The sequence below is a fragment of the Neolamprologus multifasciatus genome, chromosome 3 (assembly GCF_963576455.1).
Source record: "Neolamprologus multifasciatus chromosome 3, fNeoMul1.2, whole genome shotgun sequence".
Taxonomy (NCBI): domain Eukaryota; kingdom Metazoa; phylum Chordata; class Actinopteri; order Cichliformes; family Cichlidae; genus Neolamprologus; species Neolamprologus multifasciatus.
This window is the reverse complement of record NC_140441.1, coordinates 19,363,909-19,376,579: the sequence shown is the minus strand read 5'-3', so window position 1 is coordinate 19,376,579 and position 12,671 is coordinate 19,363,909. Positions and strand designations below refer to the sequence as shown.

The window sequence follows — 12,671 nt, the reverse complement described above, 5'->3', positions numbered from 1 at the left end:
ATAGACAGCAGAAAGATGTGTCATGTTTCCCTGTGATCTGCAGATCCAGGACTGGAGACCAGAGTGATGGATCTACAGCAGACATAACTGAAGTTAATCCAGTGGTTAGCTGCACAGAGATAACCGCAAAGCATAAAAACAGCAATTACTAGCACACAGCAGCTACAAGTATGTATGTGTGTAACATACTTATAAGAGCCTTAGATTTACATAGCATGATAGCAACAACCTGAACTGTATATCAGACACTAGTTCAGACAACTGAGCTCCTTACCAAGGAGAGCCTGTCACATCCTCCTCTCCTGTCCAGTCCACAGTCTGTCTGTTCAGAGAACCTGAAATATTATATGGATGAAATATTACAGTCGAAGCTGAACACAGAGTGAGTGGAGCTCTGCAGCCAGATGTGTACAGCTGTTTCACTGAGTGAAGCACATTCACCAACAACAACATGAACACATTCTATATTAGTTCACATTTTTTAAAATTATGTTTACTCAATAGGCTAATAAACAATTTGATCTTTTTCATAGGGAAGATGTGGGCTTCTCATTGTTTTTTTTAAATCAGTAAAAAATGTTATACTGTACAGCAGATTAATGGGACGGCAATGCAGAGACTTCAGAACTTGCCTTAGAATCCTCTGATTTAAAATATTTCTTCAACATTAAATGAATCCAGTAACAGTTGTCAGTATTTATTACCAATATTTATTAACGTTACCTAATTGCCTGTTGATAATTAATTTGTCAAACTTTATTTTTCAAGTTGTAAACAAATACAGTTTTAAACAGCGTTTCTGTGGCTACCACAGTGTATCTCAGTTCTATGCAGTAACCTGAAGTGTCCCCGCGAAAGCGTAAAACTGTAGTAACGCGTGCAAAGCAGACACTCGCTCGTGCACAATGGCTTCTTTGTTCTTCTTTGTTGGTGCAATTGGTATGAGAAAAATGTCATTCTATACAAACTATCGTGCAACAGGACAATGACTGTAACAGAAAAGAGCCTGACCTAAATGCTGTGGTGAGACCTCTGTATAAATAGACACCTACAAACCTCAATGAAAAGGTGGGCAAAAATTCACGCACAATAAGATATGAGAGTCAAAGTTGTTCAGAAAACAGTGATGGTATGTGCTTAATTGTTGTGAGTCGTTTGGTACCGGGCCGCGAGAGTTGAGGCTCAGGTGTGAAATGTGTAGTTTTCAGGGTTTTTATCGGTTTTCAGCGTTATTTTGTTATCGTTTTTATCGTTAACTCGGTTTTCCTGGGTCTTTTCACGTGTGTTATGAATAAATCTTCTTTTTTTCGGTACTGGTACTAGCTTTATTTTGTTGTATTTATCCGCGACACCTTAAAGGTCGGTCCGTGAAAATATTGTCGGGCATAAACCGGTCCGTGGTGCAAAAAAAGTTGAGGACCGCTGTTCTAAAGAACAAAACTTCCTGACATAGTAAGATTCTTTTTCTTTTCTTTGGGGGTCCTGCCCTAATTCGTATCACCGCTGGGACTCCTGCCTGCTATGATGGGTCAAAGTAATCTAATTGCCAAATAGCATAACTTTATATCATAAAGTCCTGTTCAGTGGCTTCCAATCATCCGTCGTTAATGAAATGGAAGCAGGTTTCCAACTTGGAGAGGTACTAGGGCTCACTCCACATAATGCTGAAACTTGCATCTAGAAGATCAACAGCAGAGTCGATAGCAGGATGAGCTATTTGGCAGTGGCAGAGACGATTTGGCAGGGTTTTAATGGACCAACCAACATAGTCAACTCTGCTTAACCCACTCTGCTAGACAGATTAAATAAATAAAAAAAGTAGAAAGTAAATAAAAACACAATGCAATAATTTGCAAAAATGGAAGCAAAAAAGGTGGGACAAGGGCAACAAACTGTTGCTTTTAAAGTTGCCAAAATATAGTTTTGGCAACATGAGTGTGAAGTTGGACCGTTTACACACGTACAATATACAGACATGGTGACAGCACTTCTTTATTTGACATTCGGTTTTACTGGTTTTACTGTTTTACAATGGGACACAGACACTCCTGCTCCGCTGTCACGTCCGCTCTCCTCCCCTCCGACTGTCACTGTGAACATATAAAGAGTTGGAAGCTAGCTAAAACTTTTCATGTTTCCATATAATTTTTGGTTACAAGTTAGTTAAATGTTAGTTAAATGCAATTTAATCTAGGTGTCAAGGCTGTCTGCAGGCAGGCAGGATAAAGGACCCAATATGCAGACTCGTGGAGGCGGAATCCAAAGTCCACTGCTTTATTGCAGGCCAAGTCATAAAACAGAACAAAACTTAAACTGACTCATGAAAGCTGAGAACGGGAACACACAGGCCAATCTGAGGGTACAACGCAACACTGATACAAAGAATGACCCAGAACCGTGACACTAGGATTTTCTTGTCATTCATCCAAGCATCCATCCATCGCCTTCTGCTTGTCTGGGGTCAGGTCATCAGGGCAGCAGCCTAATGGAGGATGCCCAGATCTTTCTCTCCCCACCCACCTTCTTCAGCTGACCCAGTGGAACACCAAGATGTTCCCCTGGATCAAGGTGAATGCAGTTTAAAACTGAGTTCATTTTAAAAGATATACTCATAATTTTAGTGTCAAGGGTTTTTTCAGTGATTCACACTAAGGAAATGTAAAAATATCCACACTATGGACAGTAATGTCTCAAACCAGCTGTTATCTTTTTCATATTCTAGCATTTGATTTCTCCGTACACAGGAGCAACAAAAGCTATAACCCTTCAATGCGTCTCCATTTCTACCTTCTTTCCTCCAGAAATGGCCGTCTACCAGCAGCCCACCTAGGTAGTGACGGTCACCACCACTAATCTAAACCATGGGGAGTGGAGCACTGGTCTCTTTGATTGCTTCAGTGATATGGACACTTGTGAGTTAATCTAGCAAACTCTATAAACAGTAGTGGTTTTTGCATTAAGACTCTCCACAGACTTTTATTCAGAGAGTCTTGAGTATCTGAGGATCTGAAGTTGGGGCTGAAGGCAGCATATAAAACACAGGATGCATAAGCCAGTTATGGAAGGACAACTTATTCAAAGTGAGGTAAACACGTGTTTCTGCATAGTCTTCTTCTTCCGTCAAGGTTGCTGTGGCCTTTGGTGTTTTCCCTGCATGTAGTGTGATACAGCCAAAAAGCATGGCTGTTGTTGCTTCCTCCCAGTCCTGGATGTATGCTGCGTGGTGTCGTCTTTGCTCAGCAAATCCATCAGAGAGCGCTACGGGATCGATGTAAGGCTGGGAGTGGGGGAGGGTCAAGGTAATTGTTGTTAGCTAAAAACTAAACTGAGGAGAGATAACCTATAGCAGACGCCCGATTAACAAAGTCCATGTGAGGTGTTGAGGAACCAGGACACCCTGATAAGAAGTGGGCTCCTGGAACAAGACAGCATAAATGGGTCCTCGCTTACTCGCTAACGGAGATTTGCCACATTAATGTGGTTTTAACTCACTAACGCTGACAGGACTAATATATATATTAGTCCTGTCAGCGCTAGCAAGTTAATGCGGATTGCCCCGTGCGAGGGCTCCACGGCGTCAACGCATTAGCATTAACGCGTTAGCGCCTTGACCCTCCCTCTTAATCATTCAATTATAATAAAAATTTAAATCATCTGCGTACTTAGTTTTCATGAATAGTTGGATGGGCCATTGCTATGAATTGTGGGATTGTGGCATTTTCTCCTCTCCTTTCATAAAGGATGGTCCAGTCAATCGTTTGCTATAGGAGGTAATAAAATAATGATTGAAGCTGTTTTTCCCGTATTTCCCTTTCTAGTTGTGTTGATTTGAATAATTAAAAATATGTCTGAATAGTCTTAAACTGACACTCACAGGTCATCTTATTGTTATGCCAGTGTGATTGCTGATACAGTAGTTACAACCATGACAAATGAAACCACAGTAACTCCTGCTTCATTCTTGTCTCTCACTCTTCTCCTCTTCTTCTTCTCCATCCTGCAGGGCTCGTGCTTTGATGACTGGTATAAACCATTTTGCTGTTACATGTGTTTCTGGTGCCAGATGCATTCCGAGGTGAAGATCAGGAACGGCCTGTTATGCTCACCATCTTAATGATGGTCACCACTCAAGTTGTCAGAGGACAGTATGTAACCATTTTGGCTGTTGATTGGGTGAATATGACAAAGTTATTTGGTATAATAATGAGATGACACAATAAATAAGAAAAGTTGATTTCTGCTTCTACAGTATTAGGCAAAAACAAACAATTTAGCCTGACACATGAGCTGCTTTTCCCCCGCCACAACAAGAAGTTCCTGTGCTCGTGTGGTTTAGTGCAATATGTAGAATCAAGATTTGTTTAGGTTTGGCAGCATGTTGGGTATAACATATAATTCAGAATGTTCGTTTACTCTGGCCAGAAAAATCTGTGTAATTTCACATGCTCACAGTTATTGTAATCTTTCTAAACTTTTGCTGAAATAAAAAATTATTCATATTAGTATCTTTTGTGCTCAGGTTAAGACAGAAACTCTGTCTTTCTGTCTTTGTGTCAAGTCTGAATGTTTGAGTCCTTGCCTCTGTGTTAATTAGCATCCCCTCATGTCTCCTCACTCTCAGCTCCCTAATGTTTCTAGTATGTTTTTTTCTAGTATAGGTTTTGGTTACAGTTTTTTCGGATCCCCTTTACATTCTTGCATTTTTCATTTGCTCATCATCTAAATAAATGGCTCATTTTCAGTTTAACCTCACCTTCCAATGAGTGTGCATTTTGGATCCTGAACACTCACCTCTTCAAGTTTTGACAACTCACCCTTGACTTCTTGACATCACATATCATAGTGACAGATCATAATAATTGCTTTATATTGTAAAAAAAAAAAGACCCAAGTTTGTGTTCAGCTGTGCGTTTTAAAAAGTCAGGTGAAAACAATACTGTTCTCCACCAAGATACCCGATCTAGCACCACTTTCTGCTTAACAAGCTCATGATTAGATTTTAATCACATGTAAACGTCTCACAAAGCACAAAGAAAAAGCTTCCAACTAAACCCACAAAACCTCTGAAAGTTCAGGGAAACCCATGAACCCATTTAAGCAGTTATAGCTGTGCTCACAACCACACAAAGTTATCAGGTCATGGGTGTGTATTTGTTACACATTTAAATCCCTGAAAACCGACAGTTAGGGGATGCAACATGTTTATAACAGCAGCAACAAAATGGATCTCCTACTAGCTACTCACTCCAATGATCTACAAAAATATGAGTATATAGTGAAAATCATCGTGGTAACAAAGCATGTGCTGAAATTAAGGTTTTCACTTTTTGGTACTTCCCTTACTGACATAAGAAATAGTGTATAGTAATGGTAAAATCCTGTTTATCACAGCTGCACAGATTGTTTCTTGTCAAAGGTGTTACCAGATGGTTGTGTGTCTCTGAAAACTCCTGTGGATCCTGTAGATGTCTATCACTTTGCAAAATGTGTTTCAGTGAGTAACAAGGTGTTCAGAATTTTGCAAAAAGTTTAAATGACATATGTAAGGGGTTTAGGTTAGTGTAAAGAACGGGAGTTGAGCTTTAGCAATTCAGAAAACTGCTTTAATCGACTGTTGAGGAATAGCATGCACTCAACATTTATACTACTATATAAGTCTTTGAATGTTCTAACATTCAGCAATTCAAAGCTGGAAAATGTTTTTTGATATGAGGAAATGAAGCTTTTTGTTTCAGCCTTAGAGGGCCTCAAGAAACTCAAGTACTGACAGGCGTGAACTGTTTTGAAAATAATTGTTAGGGTCTCCACATGAGCTCTTAGACCAATGTCAGTCTGCGACTGTTCTAGATATTTGTAGAGCAATTTTTTTAAAATGCCACAAAATGTTCCAAATGATAACCTCAGCCCACCCACTACTTTCCTCACAATTTCCGGGTATATATTCCTCTTGTTCTTACTCTCATCTTCAAAGCTTACAGAACCAGAGGAAAGGTAAGAAAAAGCTTTTATACTAATGAACATCTTAACACAGTTCTTTGTGAACTTATGATATTGGTTGGTATATAGTTTCATCAGTAAGCTGTTGTGAGTTAGTTAAAGGACAATGGTAAAAATTACAATAAAAATTTAAAAATTTATATTTCTTCACGAAAAACATGATCTGGATGTGTGAGAATTATCATTGCTGTCAGCACAGTGAGGATAAAGGAAGTTACAGTCTAGATTTTTAAACTCATTTCAACAACTATTCTGTCATACACTAATCTGCATTAGCTCACAGGTGGGTAAATGTTAGTTGATGGGTTTTATGTGTGTATATATGTGTACATATATATATATATATTAGGGGTGCAACGATACACAAAATTCACGGTTCGGTTCGGTTCGATACTTTGGTGTCACGGTTCGATATTTTTTCGATACAAAAAAAATGTTCATGCCTTTTTATTAATTTGTCATTTATTAAATTTTCACGGCACATTCTGCACCACATCTCTGTGCGTTCATCATTTGTTTGAAGCCAGCTCACCTCCTTCTTTTGTGGTTCGGACTCCTGACATTTCTTTGGAGGTGGAGGAACACCAAAGTAATTGCTTAAAGGAGCTTCTTCGACATCTTTATGAGTTCTAAACAAATGTCTGTCCTCCTCCTGAAAATCTTATGTATGCAAACACGCGTTGCAACTTCTTATCTTGTGCGCGTTTTTTATTTTGACAGCGAATGCGCACCTGCGGACCACTTATGTGCAGCCCTGGTTATTTAGCTCGTCATATTGCAGCCACAGAAATTCTTTTGTCCATGAAACCATAAAGCTGCACTTTCTTTTTGCCTTATAGTCTGATTTGTCATAACTTTTCCGTTTTGTGGTAAGCTTTTCTTTGGCTGTCACTTCTTCACGCTGACCTGTCTTATTTGGCTCAGCAGAACTAAAATATATATCCTGCTGCTTTTACACACGCATTCACATAACGCTCAGCGATTCTCTGCGCGATCAACCTCTCACATGTTTAAGCTTGCTGCGGGAGATTTCACTTGTCATGTTTGCATAGTAAGCTAACGATTGATAAGACGATGTCAGAGGAATTGGTGCGCAAATTATCATCACTCACCAATCAGTTCTGTCGCTCTCTATACACAGTTCGCGCGATTGCAAAGTGAAAGCAAAAAACAAGCGCAATTTCAAACGCGATTTCAATATGTCACATATTGACAGTGGCTCACCGATGCCAATGACATAATTACCCAGCTACATTTCCGAAAGAATGCAAAAGCATTGACATATATTTTTCCTTCCTACGATAGGCCAACGAGCAGAGCAGGGCAGTCCAACTGGAAAAATCGCTAGCCCCGGTAAGTCGGGCTAGCGATTTTGCGAGCCCTGTATCTGATTGAGGAATTACTCATCTTTGGAAAAGAGAGTTTATTACAGAGAAATGGCTCTTTCCAAAATAAAAGCTATACTATACGCTTCTTCTGGGCTATATTCTCAGCAGCATATTAAACATATCAGGTCCCCATAAGGAGAATCATGTGCTAACAGCTGTCTAAATGACTCGGTAAAGTTTGTATGCGTGCTTGTTGTTTTTGTCTGCTTCCACTTGTCTTTGCACTAGGATGATGTCGGAGTAAATGTGCAGTCATATTCGTTGTGTTCCCACTAGTGCTGTCAGCGTTAATCTGAAATGAGGTTAACGCCACAACACGGCAAATCTCCGTTAACGAGCTACCGCGGATTGCCCCGTGTGTGGGGCTGGACAGCGTCAACACATTAACAAGCTAACTGCGCTAACACACTAGTTCCCACTCATGTAATTGAGCATTGCTTGGCACATCTGACATACTGTTTTACTTTAGTCCATGACTCGCTTACCTTCAGGGTCATGCGTCACATGAAGACCAAAATAGTTCCAGACGCCAGATCTGAATGAGGGTGGGGGAGGTTCAATTTGCCATGTTGCAACGAGCTTAACTTCTGTCTAGCTAGCTTGCCCTGCGCTCAGTGAATCTGTGTTCGACTACTCCGCCTAGGCTGCACTGTCGAGCGCAGATCCACTGAGCGCTCAACACAGACAGCACTGTCAGAAGGAAAGTTGATAAAATAAATTAAAAATGTTGTATTGTTCGATACATATGCGTACCGAACCGAAAGCACTGTATCGAACGGTTCAATATCGATACGAGTATCGTTGCACCCCTAATATATATATATATATATATATATATATATATATATATATGTGTGTGTGTGTGTGTGTGTGTGTGTGTGTGTGTGTGTGTATATAACAACAGCCCCTATATTATTGAAACACATTAACCTTTTAAGAATGCTATAGACATATGTGAAGTCTGCTGGTTACGAGTTAGTCTACAACCGCTATTGTTCCCAAGCCTGGATAAATGGAAGGATTGGTTTAAAATGTGTTGTGCAATTTGTAAACTGGGTTTTATCAAATGTATGAGTTTTAAAAGATGATTTTAGTGTCAAAGGTCTTTGTAGTGATTTACACAAACTAGGAAACTGTTATTAGTAAAAAAGAAAATGTGGACAGTAATGTCTCAAACCAGCTGTTATCTTTTTCATATTTTAGCATTTGATTTCTCCGTGCACAGAAGCAACATCTACTATAACACTTAAATGCGTCTCCATTTCTACCTTCTTTCCTCCAGAAATGGCGGCCTACCAGCAGTCCACCCAGGTAGTGAATATCATGACCCCTAATCAAAACCCTGGGCATTGGAGCACTGGCCTCTGTGATTGCTGTGCTGACATGGGCACTTGTAAGTTAATCTAGCAAACTCTACAAACAGTAGTGGTTTTTGTATCAACTGTCTCCTCAGACTTTTATTCAGAAGCTCTTGAGTATCTGATCACCTGAAGTTAGAGGTGAAGTCAGCATAGAAAACACAGGATGCACAAACCAGTTGTTGAAGGTGTGTCAGGGTTCCTGGGTCGGTGACCCAGCAGTTTCAGTTTGTTCGTGTTCCAGTTACTTCCACGTACCGTTAATCAGATTATGTTCAGCTGTGTACTCTACGGTCTCTCATTATCATCCTCATTAGTCTGTGTGTTTAAGTCATCAGTTCTCTCCAGCTCATCGTCTTGTCATTGTCTTCGTCTTCGTCTCTCCTGCACGTGTGCTCTCAGTTCAGCCAGTCTTCCAGTCAGCCGTTTTATGTTCTGTTCATCCATTCTGAATAATAAACACCGTCTTCACTCCACCCTAACCCGTGAGTCCTGTGTTTGGGTCCTCTCCTTTCCACATCCACACTGCGATCCCTGACAAGCAGAACTTATTCAAAAGTGAAATAAACATGTGTCTCTCCATATTTTTCCTCTTCTGTCAAGGTTGCTGTGCCCTTTGGTGTTTCCCCTGCATGCAGTGCGATACAGCCAACAAGCACGGTCTGTGTTGCTGCCTCCCACTCTGTGATGTATGCTGCGTGGTGTCCTGCATGCTCCGCCAGTCAATCAGAGACCGCTATGGCATCCCTGTAAGGCTGTTAGCTAAAAACAAAACTGAGGGGTGAAAAACTATTTTATGTAAAATCCAAAAAAAAAAAAAGATATCTTTTTTTTGGGAAAACCCAAAAAAAATCCACATAAAAAGGAAGCACTCTGAGAGTGCAAACGTCTGCCAAGCCAACTCACTCTGTGGGCAGTAATTACTTTTAATGAATGGTGTTTTATTTTGTAAGCTTTGTATATTCACTGATTTTCATATACAGTATCTCACAAAAGTAAGGACACCCCTCAAATTTTTGTAAATATTTTGTTTATCTTTTCATGGGACAACATTGAAGATATGACACTTTGATACAATGTAAAGTAGTCAGTACACAGCTAGACTAACAGTGTAAATTTGCTAAATAACTCAACACACAGCCATTATTGCCTAAACCGCTAGCAACACAAGTGGGTACCACTTGTAGACATCAGAGATCCAATGTGATATTTACAGTGCCCATATATCATTCCCTACATGCCAACATGTTGTTAATAGGAACAATGGCAATGAGAAACATACTGTAGTTTTAATAAATAGTCCTGTGTAGCATTATTATCACTTGGACCATCCACTCCATTTAATGACCGACACGTAGACGGCATAACGGCAATTTATTCAAATCCGTTTAACAGGAAACTACAGCTGTGACAAATTCACTTTTATTTACTCACCCAGCTTCTTATAACAGCATCAAAGAACTAAGACTTGACTGCTGGTTCACATTAACTAAGTGAACACAGAGACTCTAAATCACACAAGCATGGAGACTTCTCCGTGTTTCCCTTTCTAGTTGTGTTGATTTGAATAATTAAAAATATGTCTGAATAGTCTTAAACTGACACTTACAGGTGCTCTTATTTGTAAGCCAGTGCGATTGCTGATACAGTTGTTACAACCATGACAAATGAAACCACAGTAACTCGTACTCCGATCTTCTCTCTCACTCTTCTCCTCTTCTTTTTCTCCATCCTGCAGGGCTCGTGCTGTGATGACTGCTGTAAAATAATTTGGTGTTACGAGTGTGTCTGGTGCCAGATGCATCGTGAGGTGAAGATCAGGGCCTACATGCAGCCGGCCACCTCAACGGTGGTCACCACTCAAGTTGTCAGTGGATAGGATGTAATTTTGGCTGTTGGTTGAGTGAAGATGGCCAACAGTTATTTGGTATAATTTTAAGATGACAGAATAAATAAGAAAAGTTGACTTCTGCTTCCAGAGTATGAGGTAAAAAGTAATTAAAAAAAAAAACACAGCCTGACACACGAGCTTCCTTTTTTCCACCCACAGCATTTCAAGACATTCTAAGTGCTGCTGCTTGTGTAGTTCAGTTCAATATGTAGAATCAAGATGCTCTTAGTTTTGGTAGTGTGTTGGGTATATAATATAATTGAAAATGTTTGTTTGCTCTGGGCAGTAAAAACTGTATAATTTCACATGGTCACTGTTATTGTAATCTTTCCCAAGTTGAATTGAACTTTTGACAAAATAAAACATTATTCATATTCACCCATTATATGTTGCTTGTTGTATGTTTTTGCTTAGCTGTGGAGACATGGTTCCTGAATATGTCACTGGGACATTAGCAGCTGGTCTGGTTGGTCAGCTAGTGTCCTCCAGGGTGTCTGCTTAAACTCCTAAAATGATCAAACGAAAGACCGATTAATCTCCTAAGATGAGGCCTCTTCTTTTGAGAACAGTATCAGGAATAAGATGGTTTAAGTGCATGTGATTATGCATAACAGATGTGGACAGATGTTTGATATCTCTGCCTCTGCTGATCTGACTTTTGCACACGTTGCATATTAGTTTGGTTTCATCTGCAGGACTGACTGTAAAATGCTTCCACACAGAACTTGATTGAGTTGTTTTGGCTGGTGGAGAACCAAGAGGTGGCTCAGCAGCAGCAACAGTCTTTTCCATTTGGTTGACCAAATCCATGTGGGGAAGTTAATGAGTGAATGGACAATGGGAAGCTCTGCTAAGGTTAACTAGCCTATAGCCTACTTCTTGCTGTCTGCAAAAGACACACACACACACACACACATATATATATATATATATATATATATATATATATATATATATGGAGAGGGAGAGAGAGAGAGAGAGAGAGAGAGAGAATATATAGATATAGATATAGAGAGATAAGATAAGATGAGATAAGATAAGTAGAACTTTATTTATCCCGAGGGAAATTCTTTTGTCATACACATGCTCAATGCAGCAAGAGAGACAGAGGAACAGAGGAATAAGATATACAATATATACAATAGAATACTAGTACACAGTAATATACAGTAGGATAGTGCAAAATATAATATCAAATAACTCTAACAAGTAACAATATAACTATATCCTGAAAAATAAATAGCTTAGCTATCAGTGCAGGTGATTCCAAAAGTGGCATAGTATTGTGCAAATGAATAAAAGAGAGTAGCAGCACCACCACGCTCCTGTAGTCCTCCTCCTGTCCATCCCTGATACAGCCCACAATGGCAGAGTCATCAGAGAATTTCTGCAGATGGCATGACTGAGACTTGTACCTGAAGTCAGACGTGTAGAGGGTGAAGAGGAAGGATGATAGGACAGTTCCCTGTGGCGCCCCCGTGCTGCTCAGGATGTTATCCGAGTGGCAGCCCTTCAGCCGAACATACTGTGGTCGACTTGTTAAATAGTCCATGATCCAAGCTACCAGTGGGGCGTCCGCCTGCATTTCCGTGAGCTTATAACACTATCCACATATATGTACACACAAAAACATATTTTCTCCTCTCATTGTGTACAGCTGTCTCAAACTACTTGCTTCTGGCAGCGACCATTGGACAAGGGGTTTTGCATTTCAAACAGCAATCCGTGGCCTTGCGACCTTTGTTTCTTGGACAAAACTGGCACCTCTTCTGCTGGCCCTGTGTGCTTCTTTCCTGTGGCCGGATTGCAGCCGTTTTTGTCACTCCACGCCTTCCCATTGCTTCAGTGATGTAGGTTGGTAGGGTCGGGGTACCTTCCAGCAGTGTTGGGAAGGTTACTTTTAAAATGTATTCCACTAGAGATTACAGAATACATGCCCCAAAATGTATTTTGTAATGTATTCTGTTACATTACTCAATGAGAGTAACGTGTTCTGAATACTTTGGATTACCTAATATATTATCATGCTTTTTACAA

The 12,671-nt window shown here is 40.1% G+C and overlaps 1 protein-coding gene across 1 annotated transcript; it reads left to right on the top strand.

Moving 5' to 3' along the window:
* Positions 1–8,268: 8,268 nt before the first annotated feature.
* On the top strand, positions 8,269–11,523 carry LOC146521897 (placenta-specific gene 8 protein-like). The gene is made up of 3 exons (XM_085153754.1): positions 8,269–8,778; positions 9,347–9,492; positions 10,482–11,523. The coding sequence occupies exons 1-3, from the start codon at positions 8,670–8,672 to the stop codon at positions 10,620–10,622; spliced, it is 396 nt and encodes a 131-aa protein (XP_085009880.1). The 5' UTR covers positions 8,269–8,669; the 3' UTR covers positions 10,623–11,523.
* The last annotated feature ends 1,148 nt before the right edge of the window (positions 11,524–12,671 follow it).

Excerpts from the sequence above, each read along its gene's own strand:
- LOC146521897 (XM_085153754.1), top strand. The coding sequence starts at position 8,670 with ATGGCGGCCTACCAGCAGTCCACCCAGGTAGTGAATATCATGACCCCT. Across the intron at positions 8,779-9,346 it reads CTGTGCTGACATGGGCACTT|GTTGCTGTGCCCTTTGGTGT; the intron begins GTAAGTTAATCT and ends TCTTCTGTCAAG. Across the intron at positions 9,493-10,481 it reads GAGACCGCTATGGCATCCCT|GGCTCGTGCTGTGATGACTG; the intron begins GTAAGGCTGTTA and ends TCCATCCTGCAG.